The sequence below is a fragment of the Entelurus aequoreus genome, linkage group LG27 (genome assembly GCF_033978785.1).
Source record: "Entelurus aequoreus isolate RoL-2023_Sb linkage group LG27, RoL_Eaeq_v1.1, whole genome shotgun sequence".
Taxonomy (NCBI): domain Eukaryota; kingdom Metazoa; phylum Chordata; class Actinopteri; order Syngnathiformes; family Syngnathidae; genus Entelurus; species Entelurus aequoreus.
In genome coordinates, this window is record NC_084757.1 from 4126636 (window position 1) to 4148561 (window position 21926).

Below are 21926 nucleotides of genomic sequence, written 5' to 3' on the forward strand. Positions count from 1 at the left end.
CATATATATGTGTATATATATATACATATATATGTGTATATATATACATATATATGTGTATATATATATATATACATATATACGTATGTGTGTGTATATATATGTATGTGTATATATATATATTCATATATACATGTATATATATATACGTACGTGTGTGTGTGTGTATATGTATGTGTGGGGACTCATTCCATATACACAACAGCAATAACACCGGGGTTAGAATGTGGGTACACTATGGATCCTCCAGCTGGCTGCAGGGGGCGGCAGGGAGACGTCCCTGTCGCTGCTCCACCACCCAGAGATGTTCCGGGATTAAAGGAGCGAAACATCTGTGAAGGGTGGCTCCCGGCTGACGACCCTGCAGCCAGCACCACATGGCACTGTCGGAGGTGCGTCAGGCAGTAATGCCCTGCAAGTGTTAACTTGTGCTTACATCTACACACACACACGTGCATATATATATATATACACATGTGTGTGTGTGTGTGTATATATACATACTGTATATACATGTGTATATATATATATATATATATATATATATATATATATATATATATATATACACACGTGTGTATGTATGTATGTGTATATATATATATATATATATATATATATATATATATATGTATATATATGTATATATATGTATATATATGTATATATATATATATATACGTATATATATATATATATATATATATATATATATATATATATATATATATATATATATATATATATATATATATATACGTGTATATATATATATATACGTGTATCAAACATTAGGGATTAATGGCTCAACAATCTCTTTACTATCAAATCAACGGCAAGCTGAACTGTCAAAGAGCACACACTAAAGTCCCTTTGGTGCTCTCAAAAACGTCAACAATTTTGTTTCAAAAAAGTAAAAGTAAACTCCTCTTCACCTTGCTGTCGGCCAATGTTGGCGACACGCAAGCGACGAGAGGCTGAGAAGTGTGTTACTGCTCTCCTCTCTATGTCTAAGTCCACAGCCATTCCTCTTTCCAGGCTGCTTTGTTGCCTTTTTTTGGTCTCATTTCGAGTCAGCAAAATAGACAAACATTTGGCAAACGGCGAGAAAAGAAACACACTGAAGTAGTGAGAAGTAGAGAACGAGTCAACAAAAATGGTGTGTACCGCACAGGAAGTGATGTCATCAAAACGACAGCGGCTTTTTATTTCAACAAAAGATTGACTAAGTAGACAGGAGTGCACTGATCATAGCTTGGTTGTGTTAGACATGAGTGCACTGATCATAGCTTGGTTGTGTTAGACATGAGTGCACTGATCATAGCTTGGTTGTGTTAGACATGAGTGCACTGATCATAGCTTGGTTGTGTTAGACATGAGTGCACTGATCATAGCTTGGTTGTGTTAGACATGAGTGCACTGATCATAGCTTGGTTGTGTTAGACATGAGTGCACTGATCATAGCTTGGTTGTGTTGGTGCTTTCCCAGAAAGTGTCCCAGTACACGCTGATCATCCAGGCCACCGACATGGAGGGCAACCCCACCTACGGTCTGTCCAACACCGCCACCACCCTCATCAGGATCACCGACGTCAACGACAACGCCCCCGAGTTCACCACCGACACGGTTTGTGCCCCTCCCCGAAACCGTGACGCTCCCCGGTACCACGTGTCCTCGCTCCTAACCCCACCGTGTCGTGCAGTTCTTCGGCGAGGTCCACGAGAACCTGGTGAACGTGATCGTGACCAACCTGACGGTGACGGACAAGGACCAGCCGCACTCCTCGGCCTGGAACGCCGTCTACCGCATCGTGAACGGAGACCCCAGCGGGCGCTTCTCCATCCCTACAGACCCCACCACCAACGAGGGTCTGCTCACGGTGGTCAAGGTGAGAACGTATATTGTAGAACTTGATGAACGACGAATCTATATGAGTAGATACGCTACGGACTGCTAGACGACTTAATGGCACTCCACTTGAAAAAAGAAAAAAGAAAAAGAACGCACTATTGGTAAACGGAAGGACACCACAGCACCTGCAGTGAGGAATTTAACTTTTTCCCATGACCCTTGGTGAAAAAAAAATCCATAAATTAGCTGCACCGTTTTATAAGCCGCATGGTTCTAAGTATGGGGAAAAAGTAGCGTCTTATAATCTGGAATTTACGTTAAATGACTTGGCGGGCCACATTAAATGACTTAGCGGGCCACTATAATGAAGTGGCGGGGCACGTTAAATGACTTGGCGGGGCACGGTAAATGACTTGGCGGGCCACTATAATGAAGTGGCGGGGCACGTTAAATGACTTGGCGGGCCACTATAATGAAGTGGCGGGGCACGTTAAATGACTTGGCGGGGCACGGTAAATGAAGTGGCGGACCACTGTAAATGTAAATGACATTGCGGGCCACTTTAAATGACGTTGCGGGCCACATTAAATGACGTTGCGGGCCACATTAAATGATTTGGCGAGCCACATTAAATGACTTGTCGGGCCACATTAAATGTAAATGACTTGTCGGGCCACATTAAATGACGGTGCGGGCCACTTAAAATGACTTGGCGGGCCACATTAAATGTAAATGACATTGCGGGCCACATTAAATGACTAGGCGAGCCACGTTAAATGACTTGGCGGGCCACTTTAAATGTAAATGACTTGTCGGGCCATTAAATGGCTTTGTGGGCCACGTTAAATGACGTTGCGGGCCACATTAAATGTAAATGACTTGTCGGGCCACTTAAATGACTTGGAGGGTCACGTTAAATGACTTGTCGGACCACATTAAATGACGTTGCGGGCCACTGTAAATGTAAATGACTTGTTGGGCCACTTAAATGACTTGGAGGGTCACGTTAAATGACTTGTCGGGCCACTTTAAATGTAAATGACTTGGTGGGCCATTTAAATGACTTTGTGGGCCACATTAAATGACTTGGCGGGCCTCTTAAATGACTTGTCGGGCCACATTTAATGTAAATGACTTGGCGGGCCATATAAAATGATTTTGTGGGCCACGTTAAATGACGTGGCGGGCCACATTAAATGTAAATGACTTGGTGGGCCACATTAAATGACTTGTCGGGCCACATTAAATGTAAATGACGTTGCGGGCCACATTAAATGACGTTGCGGGCCACATTAAATGACGTTGCGGGCCACATTAAATGACGTTGCGGGCCACATTAAATGTAAATGACTTATCGGGCCACTTAAATGACTTGGAGGGTCACGTTAAATGACTTGTCGGGCCACATTAAATGTAAATGACTTTGCGGGCTACATTAAATGACGTTGCGGGCCACATTAAATGTAAATGACTTGTCGGGCCACTTAAATGACTTGGAGGGTCACGTTAAATGACTTGTCGGGCCACATTAAATGTAAATGACTTGTCGGGCCACTTAAATGACTTGGAGGGTCACGTTAAATGACTTGTCGGGCCACTTTAAATGTAAATGACTTGGTGGGCCATTTAAATGACTTTGTGGGCCTCTTAAATGACTTGTCGGGCCACGTTAAATGTAAATGACTTGGCGGGCCATATTAAATGACTTGGCGGGCCACATTAAATGACATTAAATGTAAATGACTAGTCGGGCCGCGGTAAATGACTAGTCGGGTCAGATTAGTCCCCCGGGCCTTGAGTTTGACACGTGTGATGTCTCTGAGCAGCCCATCGACTTTGAGGTGACGCGCTCCTTCGTGCTGATGGTGGAGGCAGAGAACGAGGCCCCGCTGGCACGTGGCATCCATCAGCCACGCCAGTCCACAGCCACAGTCTCCATCCGCATCCTGGACCTCAACGAGAGTCCGGAGTTCAGCCCCAATCCCAAACCCATCAAGCTGGACGAGGGCCTGCCCGCCGGCTCCTTGCTGACCAGCTTCATCGCGCAGGACCCGGACCGCTTCATGAGGCAGACCATCAGGTAAGAACTTCAATCATCCAACCTAACATACTTTTTTTACCATCATTCATCTGTAGATTGAATTTATCTTCATGTGCTCTTTAGTGTGGTGGTGCAACAACGTTGTTGAATTCATTCCACAACAATACCATTTTTTTTTAACCTTTTTGACCAACTTTTCCACTACAGAGGGGCCCGGGGCCCACTCAAATATTAACACTGAATCAGTAATGTTACTCTGGATTTTATTGGAATGCTACAATTATATCTAATTTATTTCAAGTTTAACAGGATAAACCTTTTAAAATATATCAAAACATTTGAGTGTCTAAAAAGCACTGCGTAAATCTAGTCTGTTATTATTATTACTATTATTATTATTATTATTATTATTATTATTATTATTATAATAATAGTAATAATTATAATATTATTATTATAAAATTATTATTATTGTAATATTATTATTATTATTATTATATTATTATTGTTAATAATCACAAAGATTATAATATAATCTTTGTGATTATATTACTATAATCACAAAGATTATTATTAGGGATGTCCGATAATGGCTTTTTGCCGATATCCGATATTCCGATATTGTCCAACTCTTTAATTACAGATACCGATATCAACCGATACCGATATCAACCGATATATACAGTCGTGGAATTAACACATTATTATGCCTAATTTGGACAACCATGTATGGTGAAGATAAGGTACTTTTTAAAAAAAATTATAAAATAAGATAACTAAATTAAAAACATTTTCTTGAATAAAAAAAAGAAAGTAAAACAATATAAAAACAGTTACATAGAAACTAGTAATGAATGAAAATGAGTAAAATGAAGTGTTAAAGGTTAGTACTATTAGTGGAGCAGCAGCACGCACAATCATGTGTGCTTACGGACTGTATCCCTTGCAGACTGTATTGATATATATTGATATATAATGTAGGAAGCAGAATATTGATAACAGAAAGAAATGGGGGGAGGGAGGTTTTTTGGGTTGGTGCACTAATTGTAAGTGTATCTTGTGTTTTTTATGTTGATTTAATTAAAAAAACTAAAAAAAAAACAACAAAAAAACGTACAGATAATAAAAAAACCGATACCGATAATTTCCGATATTACATTTTAACGCATTTATCGGACATCCCTAATTATTATCAAGGCTTGGATCAGGCTTTTTTTATTTTTATTTTTTTTTCATTCCTTTATTTTGACATTTAATAATGTATGTAAGGCTGATGACAAAATAAATACTAATCAAATATACTGCAGAAGAAGGGGCTGATTAAAAAATAAATATACATACAATGGTAAAATAAATACATTCTAAATTAAATAATAACAATAATATGTTTCTTAAATAAACAGTTGAAAAAATTAAAGTGCAAATGAAAATCCAGCTTCAACACTTAAGTCTTATTTTTTGCGCTTAAGAAACGTCCCTATGACTTAAGCGCCAGACTTCTTCTGTTTGTTTAATATTGTCATTACTGCCACAAGTGGTGGAAAAGTGTATTACAACTGAGTACTGCTGCGTCCCACTGCTGAAAAGCAGATGTTAGTTTGCGGCCCTTAGGGGGCGCTCGTGGCCCTACAACACTGAGTCCCGTCTTCCAAGCGGGTTTTTTTTACCATCTTTAGGATCCTTAAAATAAATAAATAAAGACATATGTGTTCTTGCCTCTAATGATTGTGAACAATAGACAACTTTTCCCCTAAAAAGTGCAGTTCCCCTTTAATGGTCCCTTGGTCATTAAAGTGTTAAATCAGTGTTTTTCTACTGATGCTATAACATGTTTATTTCTATGATGTCATCTCTTTTATTTGTTGTTGGAAACCCTGGTGTTGTTTTTGGGGGGCAAAATTTATATTTGCTGTAAAGTAGTTGGAGCCTTAAATGGGAACTGCAGTTTTTGGGGGGAATTTTGACAATTCATTATGAAAGACATGTTTTTTGTTTTTTTTAATGCATTCTAACTCATAAAGAAACATAAATAAAAGTCTGCTTACAGTAAAAAAAAACATCCAAAAAGCACCAACAATACATTTTGTGACTTGTATATTAAACAAGTGTTAGTGATATTTAGAGATGTCCGATAATGGCTTTTTTGCCAATATCCAATGTTCCGATATTGTCCAACTCTTAATTACCGATTCCGATATCAAGCGATACCGATATATACAGTGGTGGAATTAATATTAAATTAATATTGAATTAATGAATATTAAACAAGTGTTAGTGATATTTAGAGATGTCCGATAATGGCTTTTTTGCCAATATCCAACATTCCGATATTGTCCAACTCTTAATTACCGATTCCGATATCAAGCGATACCGATATATGCAGTGGTGGAATTAATATTACATTAATATTGAATTAATGAATATTAAACAAGTGTTAGTGATATTTAGAGATGTCCGATAATGGCTTTTTTGCCGATATCCAATATTCCGATATTGTCCAACTCTTAATTACCGATTCCGATATCAAGCGATACCGATATATACAGTGGTGGAATTAATATTAAATTAATGAATATTAAACAAGTGTTAGTGATATTTAGAGATGTCCGATAATGGCTTTTTTGCCGATATCCAATATTCCGATAATGTCCAACTCTTAATTACCGATTCCGATATCAAGTGATACCGATATATACAGTGGTGGAATTAATATTAAATTAATATTGAATTAATGAATATTAAACAAGTGTTAGTGATATTTAGAGATGTCCGATAATGGCTTTTTTGCCGATATCCAACATTCCGATATTGTCCAACTCTTAATTACCGATTCCGATATCAAGCGATACCGATATATACAGTGGTGGAATTAATATTAAATTAATATTGAATTAATGAATATTAAACAAGTGTTAGTGATATTTAGAGATGTCCGATAATGGCTTTTTTGCCGATATCCAACATTCCGATATTGTCCAACTCTTAATTACCGATTCCGATATCAAGCGATACCGATATATACAGTGGTGGAATGAATATTAAATTAATATTGAATTAATGAATATTAAACAAGTGTTAGTGATATTTAGAGATGTCCGATAATGGCTTTTTTGCCGATATCCAATGTTCCGATATTGTCCAACTCTTAATTACCGATTCCGATATCAAGCGATACCGATATATACAGTGGTGGAATTAATATTAAATTAATATTGAATTAATGAATATTAAACAAGTGTTAGTGATATTTAGAGATGTCCGATAATGGCTTTTTTGCCGATATCCAATATTCCGATATTGTCCAACTCTTAATTACAGATTCCGATATCAACCGATACTTATATACACAGTCGTGGAATGAACACATTATTATGGCTAATTTAGTTGTGATGCCCCGCTGGATGCATTAAACAATGTAACAAGGTTTTCCAAAATAAATCAACTCAAGTTATGGACAAAAATGCCAACATGGCACTGCCATATTTATTATTGAAGTCACAAAGTGCATTATTTGTTTTAACATGCCTCAAAACAGCAGCTTGGAATTTGGGACATGCTCTCCCTGAGAGCATGAGGAGGTTGAGGTGGGGTGGGGGGGGGGAGGGGGTATAATGTAGCGTCCCGGAAGACTTAGTGCTGCGAGGGATTCTGGGTATTTGTTCTGTTGTGATTATGTTGTGTTACGGTGCGGATGTTCCCCCGAAATGTGTTTGTCATTCTTGTTTGGTGTGGGTTCACAGTGTGGCTCATATTTGTAACAGTGTTAAACTTGTTTATACGGCCACCCTCAGTGTGACCTGTATGGCTGTTGACCAAGTATGCCTTGCATTCACTTGTGTGCGTGAAAAGATATTATGTGACTGGGCCGGCACGCCAAGGCAGTGCCTTTAAGGTTTATTGGCGCTCTGTACTTCTCCCTACGTCCGTGTACACAGCGGCCTTTTAAAAAGTCATACATTTTACTTTTTGAAACCGATACCGATAATTTCTGATATTACATTTTAAAGCATTTATCGGCCGAAAATATCAGCAGTCCGATATTATCGGACATCGCTAGTGATATTGTTATTATAAGTGCTAACGCAGACCAACCTTTACTCTAAATCATTAATCATGCTTCTCACCTGGATGGAAGAAGGCTGAGGATGTACTCCGACAAGTTGGTACACGTTGACAGCCAATTTAGACCCGGACTAGGCGAGAACGACACAAAAAAAAATTGAGAATTATAATAATAATAATAATAATACATTTTACTTATAAGGCGCCTTTCTGGCCACTCAAGGACACCGTACAAAATCAAAACAATAAAATTAATTGGATAAAAACCACAACAAAGATCGATAAGATTTACAATGAATAAGCAGTCAGGAATAAGTGTGTTTTGAGTTTTGTTATGAGTCATCCTTCATCTCAACGGGAATATATGAACATCCTAGCAGTCGGCAGCCTAATGACAGCAGACCTTGTACAGTAAGTGATGTTTTACTATGTTTGTTGGCTCTCATGAAGTCTGCAGTGAGTAATAATCAGTGAAAAAAAGCAAACATTGTGATGCATTTTTGAAATTAATGAGCCACTTATGTTTAAAATGATCAAAATAACAAATGTTATTATAAATATATATATACGTAGATTACGTACATACAACCTTAATGGAGGTGTTTGGAGGCAGAATAGAGCGACGTCCATAAGCAGACTTATTTAATTTTCCTGAGGGAACTCTCCTGAAGGAATCAATAAAGTACTATCTATACATCTAATATTTAGAATGCATTAAAAAAAATACATACGTCATGTATTTCATAATGATTGTGAACGATAAGCAAAACACCCCCCCAAAAAAACAAGTGCAGTTCCCCTTTAATTGCTTTTTATTCACTATTATTTTTTGAACAATGACAGTTTTAAAAAAATCAGACTAAAGAGTAGGGTTGCAAAGGGGTGGAAAGTTTCCGGTAAATTTCAGGAAGTTAAGCTCGGGAAGTTTGGAAATATTGACCATTTTTTGGATTATTCAAAGTTGGACACCGTCCATCTTATTCTGCAGCATAAGATGAGAAGCTTGTAAAACACTAAATAGTCAGCTAAACAATTGGAGTCGTCTTTAAAAATATGTTACTGATGGACAAATGAATAGAAATAGATGAATAAATGAAAACTTATCAAAACTTACCTGACTGGATGAAGTCCTAGTGTGGCCTGTAGTGTGTAGCATGCTGGGAATTATCTGTGCATGTGATGGAGGAATGCACTGCACATGTGATGGAGGAATGCACAGTGCAGGGTTGAAATTCTACTGAACATGCATTAAATCAGGTTGTTTTAGCTAATATTCATGCTGCCAGATCTAGCATGTTGCATTCAATGTTTATTCCCGTTCATTTCCCGTTAATTCCCACGGAAAGTTTCCAACTTTGAACATTCCCGCAATTTTGCAACCCTACTAAAGAGCATAAAAGTATTATAATAAGACGTATATAAATATGTATTATTTTTTACTTTCACCGCTTTAAATCTCTTACTGTCAGGTTCAAACACTGATGACATCTATTAAACAAGACAAGAAGCAAGGAATCAAACAGAGACAGAATAAGATTTGGCTCAGTGAGGAGAAACGCATACATCTGTGCTAGAGATGTCCGATAATATCGGCCGGCCGATATTATCGGCCGATAAATGCTTTAAAATGTAATATCGGAAATTATCAGTATCTGGTTTTTTTATTATCAGTATCGGTTTTTTTTTGTTGTTTTTTTTTATTAAATCCACATAAAAAACACAAGATACACTTACAATTAGTGCACCAACCCAAAAAACCTCCCTCCCCCATTTACACTCATTCACACAAAAGGGTTGTTTCTTTCTGTTATTAATATTCTGCTTCCTACATTATATATCAATATATATCAATACAGTCTGCAAGGGATACAGTCCGTAAGCACACATGATTGTGCGTGCTGCTGCTCCACTAATAGTACTAACCTTTAACACTTCATTTTACTCATTTTCATTAATTACTAGTTTCTATGTAACTGATTTTATATTGTTTTACTTTCTTTTTTATTCAAGAAAATGTTTTTAATTTATTTATCTTATTTTATTTTATTAATTTTAAAAAAAAAGGACCTTATCTTCACCATACCTGGTTGTCCAAATTAGGCATAATAATGTGTTAACTCCACAACTGTATATATCAGTATCGGTTGATATCAGTATCGGTAATTAAAGAGTTGGACAATATCGGAATATCGGATATCGGCAAAAAGCCATTATCGGACATCCCTAATCTGTGCCCTTGCACAGTGTCACTACGCTCTGCCCAAGGATTGTACGCCTCCTCTTTTATTTGGACTTTCCCTGATTACATGGCAACGGCTGTTTCTAAAGGGGCGGGGGGGTCGTAAAAAGCCATGGCCTTTAATTACAAAACAGTTCAAAGAAAAGGTCGGTTCAAAGAAAAGGTCGTAAAACAGTTCAAAGAAGAGGTGCCTGGAACTTGGGCAGATCCTGCTTTCTCTCCGCTTTGTAGTTCTCAGGTCAAAACCAAATCTTTCTGTGGATTACAATACATCAGAGAAACCGACACCTTCATGTCGCTTCCCATCCTACACAGTGGAGTTTTACAAGCCTTCTTCTTGGTAGGATCAAAGACAGCTTTTGTCCTCCCACGGGGAAGTCATGGCAACACAAAGTATTGTGATAATTTAGCTACAATTATTCTCACACTGTCAACTTCAATTAGATGATTTTTTTTAAAGTGCAATGACAATTAAGCTATTTTATTGTAACTCTCCACTGATCCGACGCTATTTTCTGAGCAATGAGCGTTGTAAAGAAAACTGATATTAGAGTCAATATTGCAACTTTTTCTCGTCGTATTCTACTTTCTATGTTTGTATGTTTTTTTAATATTAGTGTTTTTTTAAATGTGCAGTGGAAAAAAAAGAGCTGAGGGGAGAAGGGTAAGCAATAGGGGAGTGGGAAAAAAATCAATTCGAATTCGAATCGCGATTCTCACGTTGTGCGATTCAGAATCGATTCTCATTTTTAAAAAATTGATTTTTTTTAATTTTTTTATTTGTATTTTTTTTTTAATTAATCAATCCAACAAAACAATACACAGCAATACCATAACAATGCAATCCAATTCCAAAACCGAAGCCGACCCAGCAACACTCAGAAGTGCAATAAACAGCAATTGAGAGGAGACACAAACACCACACAGAGCAAAACAAAAGTAGTGAAACAAAAATGAATATTATCAACAACAGTATCAATATTAGTTACAATTTCAACATAGCAGTGATTAAAAATCCCTCATTGACATTATCATTAGACGTTTAGTTGATGAGATGTGATGCAAGTGTAAGCCACTGTGACACTATTGTTCATTTTTTGTATTAATGTTTGTAATGATAATATCAATGAGGGATTTTTAATCACTGCTATGTTGAAATTGTTACTAATATTGATACTGTTGTTGATAATATTCATTTTTGTCTCACTACTTTTAGATTGTTCCGTGTCATGTTTGTGTCTCCTCTCAATTGCTCTGTTTATTGCAGTTCTGAATGTTGCTGGGTCGGGTTTTGTTTTGAAATTGTATTGAATTATTATGGTATTGTTGTGTATTGTTTTCATGAAAAAAAAATAAAAAAAAATTTTTAATTAAAAAAAAAAAAAAAAATCGTTTTTAAATCGAGAATCGTGTTGAATTGAAAAAAATCGATTCTGAATCGAATCGTGACCCCAAGAATCGATTTTGAAGCGAATCGTGGGACACCCAAAGATTCCCAGCCCTAGTAAGCAGCGTTAACTACGAGCTCATCGTTGGCGCCACAAGCCGCCTCCTCTCCGTCCTCCGAGTCGGACGTCTTTTGGCAGTTGTCCAAAAAACTATTCCCCGATGCGGAGCTTTCAGGCTGGATGAACTCTGAGAGTTTCCCTCCTGGACGCGCCGCTGGGAGATAAGAGCCCTGGCCTTTTGTGCGCAGAGGGTTCAGGTTGGTGCGTGTGCGTGTGCGTGTGTGTGTGGTCCAGCGCTGATCCCAGGCCAGCTGCAGCCCGCCTTCTTCCTTTTTTCTTGTTGTTTTCCTAAATGGAGCACTCTGACTTTTGTCGCCTAGCAACAGCCAACAGGGACTCGCCAAAAGCCGCACGATTGTGCACGTTGATGGTTTGGTGTCCTGCAAGCAGCGTTTACTCTCTCTCTCTCTCTCTCTCTCTCTCTCTCTCTCTCTCTCTCTCTCTCTCTCTCTCTCTCCGAACAATGAAACACCAGGACTACTTTCACTTTCCTTTTTGAATCCTCTCTTCTCTGCGTGCTTCCGAATGTTCAAAACCTGTTAGCTCCCCGAGTGGCGCCATAATGACCGACATTAAAATACAATAGCGCAGTAGTCCTAAGTGTCCGTTAAAAACAAGGCGTAGGTTTTATTTAACAAGTATATTTAGTGGCAAAAATAAAATTTTTTAGAATGAATGTATTTTTTAAAAAGTCGAAAATCGATCATCTAATGTAGGGATGTCAAACTGGTTTTCATTGAGGGCCACATGATAATTGTAGAGAGTGTTTGGTCCAATCTGCACTCTAATAGATAGAAGTGGGTGTCATTTAGATGTTTTTTTCATAATATCCACAATGTTCAGTGAGTAGGTTGTGTTGTGTGACCATGTTTGTTTGTTAGTTGCATTTTTTTTGTTGCACCATGACTAGGGAAGGTTGTTTGGATTGTGTTATATAAGTAAATTCTGTGATATTATTTCAAAGTACTTTCAAGGGTTATTGATCTAATTTAATGACATGATCTACAACAGGGATGTCAAACTGGTTTTCATTGAGGGCCACATGATAATTGTAGAGAGTGTTTTGTCCAATCTGCACTCTAATAGATTTAAGTGGGTGTCATTTAGATTTTTTTTCATAATATCCACAATGTTCAGTGAGCAGCTTATGTGTGACCATGTGTTTATGGTAGTTGCATTTTTTTTTTTGCACCATGACTAGGGAAGGTTGTTTGGATTGTGTTTAGAGATGTCCGATAAATGCGTTAAAATGTAATATCGGAAATTATCGGTATCGGTTTTTTTATTATCAGTATGGTTTTTTTTGGTGTTTTTTTTTTGTTTTTTTATTAAATCCACATAAAAAACACAAGATACACTTACAATTAGTGCACCAACCCAAAAAACCTCCCTCCCCCATTTACACTCATTCACACAAAAGGGTTGTTTCTTTCTGTTATTAATATTCTGCTTCCTACATTATATATCAATATATATCAATACAGTCTGCAAGGGATACAGTCCGTAAGCACACATGATTGTGCGTGCTGCTGCTCCACTAATAGTACTAACCTTTAACACTTCATTTTACAAATTTTCATTAATTACTAGTTTCTATGTAACTGTTTTTATATTGTTTTACTTTCTTTTTTATTCAAGAAAATGTTTTTAATTTATTTATCTTATTTTATTTTATTCATTTTTTTTAAAAAGTACCTTATCTTCACCATACCTGGTTGTCCAAATTAGGCATAATAATGTGTTAATTCCACGACTGTATATATCGGTTGATATCCGTAATTAAAGAGTTGGACAATCTCGGCATATCGGATATCGGCAAAAAGCCATTATCGGACATCCCTAATTGTGTTATATAAGTAAATGCTGTGCTATTATTTCAAAGTACTTTCAAGGGTCATTGATCTGATTTAATGACATGATCTACAACAGGGATGTCAAACTGGTTTTCATTGAGGGCCACATAAGTGTGGAGAGAGTGTTTTGCATGTTTTCCATCTGCACTCTAATAAATATAAGTGGATGTTATTTTGATTTTTTTTTTCATTACATCCAAAATGTTCAGTGAGAAGGTTATGTGCGACCATGTGTTTATGATAATGGCATTTATTTTTTTTTTGCACCATGACTAGGGAAGGTTGTTTGGATTGTGTTATATAAGTAAATTCTGTGATATTATTTCAAAGTACTTTCAAGGGTCATTGATCTGATTTAATGACATGATCTACAACAGGCATGTCAAACTGGTTTTCATTGAGTGTCCGTAATATCATGAAAAGGTTCAGAGAATCTGGAGAAATCACTGCACGGAAGTCATGATGTTACGGACCTTGGACCCCCTCAGGCGGTACTGCATCAAAAAGCGACATCGGTGTGTAAAGGACATCACCACATGGGCTCAGGGACACTTTAGAAAACCACTGTCAGTAACTACAGTTGGTCGCCACATCTGTAAGTGCAAGTTAAAACTCTACTATGCAAAAGCCAAGGCCATTTATCAACAACACCCAGAAACGCCGCCGGCTTCGCTGGGCCCGTGCTCATCTCAGATGGACTGCTGCAAAGTGGAAAAGTGTTCTGTGGTCTGACCAGTCCACATTTCAAATTGTTTTTGGAAACGGCGGACGTCGCACCAAAGAGGAAAAGAACCATCCGGATTGTTCTAGACGCAAAGTTCAAAAGCCGGTGTTTTTGCAGTCTATTCAGTTGAATATAAGTTGAAAAGGATTTGCAAATCATTGTATTCTGTTTTTATTTACCATTTACACAACGTGACAACTTCACTGTGTCAGGTTCAAACACTGATGACATCTATTAAACAAGACAAGAAGCAAGGAATTAAACAGAGACAGGATACAATTTAGCTCAATGAGGAGAGCGTGTAGACCTGTACCCTTGTACAATGTTGTACCTCCTCTTTTATTTGGACTTTCCCTGATTACATGGCAACAGCTGTTCCTAAGAGGAGAGGGGGTCATAAACAGCCGTTGCTCTTGGTCACAAAACAGTTCAAAGAAAAGGTGCCCGGAGCTTGCGTCAGGTCCTGCTTCTTCTCCGCTTTGTAGATCTCGGGTCAAGACAAGATCTTCCTGTGGATTACAGTAGATCAGAGAAACCGACACTTTCATGTCGCTTCCCATCCTACACAGTGGAGTTTTACAAGCCTTTTGCTTGGTAGGATCAAAGACAGCTTTTGTCCTCTTTGTTTTGTGATAACTTAAATACAATTATTCTGACAGTACCACTAGATGGAGCCCTAGTTTGGGAATGACTGTTATAAATGTCTTAGTGTTGAATCGGACTCACTTCCTGACGCTGTGGTCCGATCCAGGTACTCCAAGCTGTACGACCCCGCCAACTGGCTGGAGATCGACTCGGTCAACGGTCGGATCTCCACCATCGCCGTCCTGGACCGCGAGTCCCCGTACGTCAAGAACAACCTCTACAACATCACCTTCATGGCCTCCGACAACGGTGAGACGCCTCGCCGATGACTTTGAACAACGCTCAAGTTTGTTTGTTTGGGACACGCTCGGCAAGCAACCATCAACGCCGATATCGATATTAATCTGATACGGTATCAGCAGGAATCAAACATACTCGATCAAGGTACAGGAGGTATGGAAAAACTTGTGACAGACTTTTAAGTTGAAACTTTAATTAATCAGAAACTTTAGTTAAGTCACTGAAAGGCAAAAAAGCAAAACAGGAAGTGGAACAAAAATAAGAGCTTTAGACAGGAACACTAAAAACAGGAAAACAAATCCTCAACAAAATAAGAATTATTTCATGTATAGAAAACTAAAATCTATCAAAATAAAAGCAATTAGTATCACAGAAGTATTTTTCAAGTTTAAATTAAATTAAATTAAATCACCCGGTCTTGTATTTTAGTGAAGTCGTTTAAAAAAAGGTAAACACACTCGTCTGTAGGCTACCAGGAGCTAGCAGCTACACAACAGCTAAGCACACAACAGCGCACAAGCTAGACATACGTAATAAATGTCATTAATTGAACACTATTGCAGTGGAAAAGAGCACATTTGTCAATATCAACAAGTATCAAATAATTATAGTTGCGTACTACACATGCAAAGTATCCAGTAACAAATGTGTCCGCATCATTCAAGTAACCGCGTCATGAATTTCAAGTAATACATTTCAAGTAATAAATTATTGTGGTGACTAGGCAGTGCAAAAAAAAAGAAAAAACAAGATTACCACTCCACTTCAACTTAAAGACAGCAAAAATAAAAATAAAAAAATACATAAAAATAAAACAAGATTACCACTCCACTTCAACTTAAAGACAGCAAAAATGAAAATTAAAAAATAAATAAAAATTAAGCAAGATTACCACTCCACTTCAACTTAAAGACAGCAAAAGTTTAAAAAAAAATAAATACAAATAAAACAAGATTACCACTCCACTTCAACTTAAAGACAGCAAAAAAAAATGCCGCTGGACTACAACTTAAAGACAGCAACAAAAAAATTAAACAAGATTACCACTCCACTTCAACTTAAAGACAGCAAAAATAAAAAACAAATAAAACAAGATTACCACTCCACTTCAACTTAAAGACAGCAAAAAAATTGCCGCTCGACTACAACTTAAAGACAGCAACAAAAAAATTAAACAAGATTACCACTCCACTTCAACTTAAAAACAGCAAAAATAAATAAATAAAAATAAAATAAGATTATCACTCCACTTCAACTTAAAGACAGCAAAAATTTAAAAATTACCACTCCACTTCAACTTAAAGACAGCGGGCGTCCATTCCAGGCGGTTGCTAATAAATAAGTTAGTGTTTTCCAAAAGTTGTTTTGGGACACCACTAGTCAAAAGTCCAATTTTGTACTCGCAAAATGTCATCTTGTCCAATGTCAATGTCAAGCATGACTTGAGATCGAATGATGCGGACACATTTGTTACTGGATGCTTTCTAATACGGCTTGGAGACTTTGCACGTGTGAGTGATATCATTATTTTTGAATCAGTCCATGATGTATCATGTCTCCAAGGGCTTCAGCAACAACAAAAAGTGAGATTTTATTCGCAAAAAAAGGTCAATACTTATCAACTTATGCAAAAAAGTAACGGAAATTGTTACCGCTGAGTACCGGTATCGATTTTCCAGGTACTGAGAATCGGTACCGTATCGGTTCAAATGTGTGTTATTGAGGTCATCATTGTGGTGAAGCAGCTTCTATTGTATCCACACAACCAACATGGACGTCTTCCAAGGTACTGGACACACAAACATTGCTGCACCTTTGACCAGATCCTCACTAACTGTTGAACATAGACACTAGAGTTGTGCCCATACCAATATTTTGGTACCGGTACCAAAATGTATTTCGATACTTTTCTAAAGAAAAAGGGGACCACAAAAAATGTCATTATTGTCTTTATTGTAACAACAAATGTTAGTGTACATGAAACATATGTTTATTATTGTCATTTAGTCCTTAAATAAAATAGTGACAACTTGTCTTTTAGTAGTAAGTAAACAAACAAAGACTCCTAATTAGTCTGCAGTAACATATTGTGTCATTTATACACCTATTATTTTGTACACATTATGAGGGACAAACTGTAAAAATTGATTATTAATCTACTTGTTCATTTACTGTTAATATCTGCTTATTTTCTGTTTTAACATGTTATATCTACACTTCTGTTCAAATGTAATAATCACTTATTCTTCTCTTCTTTGATACTTGACATTAGTTTTGGATGATACCACACATTTAGGTATGGATCTGATACCAAGTAGTTACAGGATCATACATTGGTCATATTCAAAGTCCAGGGACATATTTACTGACTTTATAAACATAATATGAATTTTAAAAAAAGGAAAAATATTTTGTGACGATAAAAAAATATCGATGTAATCAGAGTAGTATCGACTAGATATGCCATCATTACAGTGGATGTCAGGTGTAGATCCACCCATGGCGTTTGTGTATATTATGACGCCTGTGAGCTATTGTATCCTCCTACGATGTATAGTGAAGCATGTTTAGCTGTTCCTCGTCCTCCAGTGATAATGATACTTGTAAGAATTTTACTTTATTTGCCGCCATGGAGGCGAGTATTAGTGATTTAGAAGTAGCTAAAACTGCAGTTTTTAGGCCAAAATGCGTCCGTTCTCCCTTTTCTGTCTACACACTGTGTCTGCTTGTAAGTACTCTGTGTGTGTGCGCTGCCGAACATGCTCCTCTGCTAGTAAAACCAGCAATGTCACGACGACACGACACGCTTTAATGCCCGTAAAATAAAATAAAAGAGGGCGCAGGGATTGGTACTTTTTTAGAGGCGGTATAGTACCGAATATGATTCATTAGTACTACCCTGATAGAAAGTGTGTTTTGTGAGGGAAAGACAGACCACAGTGTGCAGCGTCCGCTCCTCAAAAGATGACAACGCCGCCGTTTGTTCTCGACCGTGGCTTCCCTTCCAGATGTTTCCAAACTCCTCCCGCTCCTAATCCTCCCTTCTTAGCGGACAAGCAAGAATTGTCTGCTAAAGTGGAAAATGGCCTGGGAGGATTGTGGCGGCAACAGTGCTGCCTCTGTCTCCCGCCTAAACAGGAAGTGTGTGTGTGTGTGTCCAGGTGTGCCGCCGGCCAGCGGGACGGGCACCCTGCAGATGTACCTGCTGGACATCAACGACAACGCGCCGCACGTCTTCCCGCCGGAGGTGGAGATGTGCGAGAAGCCCGACCCCAGCGGCGTCAACGTCACCGCCACCGACCCCGACCTGAGCCCCAACGCCGGACCCTTCGCCTTCGAGCTGCCCGCCCGCCCCTCGGACGTGCGGCGCAACTGGACGCTCGCTCGCCTCAGCGGTCAGTTGGCGCTCGCGTCCGATCCCTCGCCAGGTCAGCAAATATTAACCGCCAGATGGCGTGCTTCCATTAGGCGAGCGGGCCCAGCTCCGCCTGCGCACCGGCTCCCTCGCCAACGGCATCTACGAGGTCCCCATCACCATCACCGACTCTGGCAACCTGCCCATGTCCAACACGTCCTACCTGCGCATCAAGGTGTGCCAGTGCGATCACCATGGCGACTGCGTGGACATGCAGCGCATCATGGCCGCCGGCCTGGGAATGGGCGCCATCATCGGCATCCTTATCTGTATCATCATACTGCTAGGTGAGCACACACACACACACTAAAGGTGTCAATGAAGACCCCTGAATATATGTCAAGTTCGTATAAATGTGGCTGTAGGCAACCTCCTGCTGTAGTTTTTCACAATAAAAGAGTCCAGTATCTACATTGCAAGCATCATGAACAGTTTTAGGAAGGGTCAAAATTAACTAAATTGAAATATTTACTGATATGTGTATTTAATTAATTATATTTAAAATTATAAATGATTTTTTTTTTAAATAAAATTGTTTTTGAATGTCATTGATTTATTTATGTAAAAGGAATTTTAATCATTTAAATAATTACGGAAATGTGTATTTAATTAATTATATTTAAAATGATGAATTAAATTTTTTTTTTTTGAATAAAATTGTTTTTAAATGTCATTGATTTATATATGTAAAATTATTTTTAATCATTTAAATAATTACTGAAATGTGTAATTATATTTAAAATTATATTTATTTTTTTAAATAAAATTGTTTTTGAAAGTCATTGATTTATTTATGTAAAATTATTTTTAATCATTTGAATAATTATTTATTTATTATTTCATATAATGATTTATTTAAATATTTATTTGTATTGTTTTTTTAAATTATGAACAAGTTAAAATGTACTCGCAAAACGTCATCTTGTCAAATGTGCTGGAGAGCGTGACTTGAGATGGAATGATGCGGACCCGTTTGTTACTGGATGCTTTCTAATACGCCTTGGAGCCTTTGCATGTGTGAGTGATATGCAACTAGAACTGTAACTAAGTAATTAGATATTTAAATAATTGCTGAAATGTGTATTTAATTAATTATATTTAAAATTGTAAATTAATTATGTATTTTATTTCAATGAAATTGTTTTTGAAAGTCATTGATTTATTTATGTAAAATGAATTTTAATAATTTAAATAATTATTGATTCATTATTTCATATGATTTATTTAAATATTTATTTGTATTATTTTTTAATTATGAACAAATCAAAATGTTGTACTTGCAAAACGTCATCTTGTCAAATGTGCTGGAGAGCGTGACTTGAGATGGAACGATGCGGACCCGTTTGTTACTGGATGCTTTCTAATCCGCCTTGGAGCCTTTGCATGTGTGAGTGATGTGCAACTAGAACTGTAACTAAGTAATTAGATATTTAAATAATTACTGAAATGTGTATTTAATTAATTATATTTAAAATTGTAAATTAATTATGTATTTTATTTCAATGAAATTGTTTTTGAAAGTCATTGAATTATTTATGTAAAATGAACTTTAATAATTTAAATAATTATTGATTCATTATTTCATATGATTTATTTAAATATTTATTTGTATTTTTTAATTATGAACAAATCAAAATGTTGTACTCGCAAAACGTCATCTTATCAAATGTGCTGGAGAGCGTGACTTGAGATGGAACGATGCGGACCCGTTTGTTACTGGATGCTTTCTAATCCGCCTTGGAGCCTTTGCATGTGTGAGTGATATGCAACTAGAACTGTAACTAAGTAATTAGATATTTAAATAATTACTGAAATGTGTATTTAATTAATTATATTTAAAATTGTAAATTAATTATGTATTTTATTTCAATGAAATTGTTTTTGAAAGTCATTGAATTATTTATGTAAAATGAATTTTAATAATTTAAATTATTGATTCATTATTTCATATGATTTATTTAAATATTTATTTGTATTTTTTAATTATGAACAAATCAAAATGTACTCGCAAAACGTCATCTTATCAAATGTGCTGGAGAGCGTGACTTGAGATGGAACGATGCGGACCCGTTTGTTACTGGATGCTTTCTAATACACGTTGGAGCCTTTGCATGTGTGAGTGATGTGCAACTAGAACTGTAACTAAGTAATTAGATATTTAAATAATTACTGAAATGTGTATTTAATTAATTATATTTAAAATTATAAATTAATTATATATATATTTTTTAAATAAAATAGTTTTTGAATGTCATTGATTTATTTATGTAAAAATAATTTTAATCATTTAAATAATTATTGATTTATTATTTCATATGATGATATATTGAAATATTAATTTGTATTATTTTTTAAAATTATGAACAAATCAAAATGTTGTACTCGTAATACGTCATCTTGTCAAATGTGCTGGAGAGCGTGACTTGAGATGGAATGATGCGGACCCGTTTCTTACTGGATGCTTTTTAATACGCCTGAAAGCCTTTGCATGTGTGAGTGATGTGCAACTAGAACTGTAACTAAGTAATTAGATATTTAAATAATTACTGAAATGTGTATTTAATTAATTATATTTAAAATTGTAAACTAATTATGTATTTTATTTCAATGAAATTGTTTTTGAAAGTCATTGATTTATTTATGTAAAATGAATTTTAATAATTTAAATAATTATTGATTCATTATTTCATATGATTTATTTAAATATTTATTTGTATTTGTTTAATTATGAACAAATCAAAATGTTGTACTCGCAAAATGTCATCTTGTCAAATGTGCTGGAGAGCGTGACTTGAGATGGAATGATGCGGACCCGTTTGTTACTGGATGCTTTCTAATCCGCCTTGGAGCCTTTGCATGTGTGAGTGATATGCAACTAGAACTGTAACTAAGTAATTAGATATTTAAATAATTACTGAAATGTGTATTTAATTAATTATATTTAAAATTATAAATTAATGATTTTTTTTTTATAAAATTGTTTTTGAATGTCATTGATTTATTTACGTAAAAATAATTTTAATCATTTAAATAATTATTGATTTATTATTTCATATGATTATTTATTTAAATATTTATTTGTATTATTTGTTTAATTATGAACAAATCAAAATGTTGTACTCGCAAAACGTCATCTTGTCAAATGTGCTGGAGAGCGTGACTTGAGATGGAATGATGCGGACCCGTTTGTTACTGGATGCTTTCTAATACGCCTGGGAGCCTTTGCATGTGTGAGTGATATGCAACTAGAACTATTTGTTATTGGTGCTGTTTTGGTGCTTGGACACAGCAGTTGTATCGGTCACATGTTTTTTTCTTAAAGTGACACACACACACACACACACACA

At 36.5% G+C, this 21926-nt stretch overlaps 1 protein-coding gene across 1 annotated transcript in view; it reads left to right on the forward strand.

The window, feature by feature from the left end:
• The window catches only part of LOC133644048 (cadherin-2-like), a 157792-nt gene that overhangs the window by 108842 nt on the left and 27024 nt on the right, over positions 1–21926 (forward strand). Inside the window, exons 8-13 of the mRNA XM_062038368.1 lie at positions 1490–1627; positions 1704–1889; positions 3679–3932; positions 15031–15173; positions 18326–18559; positions 18633–18866. Of these exons, the coding sequence (XP_061894352.1) occupies positions 1490–1627; positions 1704–1889; positions 3679–3932; positions 15031–15173; positions 18326–18559; positions 18633–18866 (1189 nt within the window). The remainder of the gene's footprint in view (positions 1–1489; positions 1628–1703; positions 1890–3678; positions 3933–15030; positions 15174–18325; positions 18560–18632; positions 18867–21926) is intronic.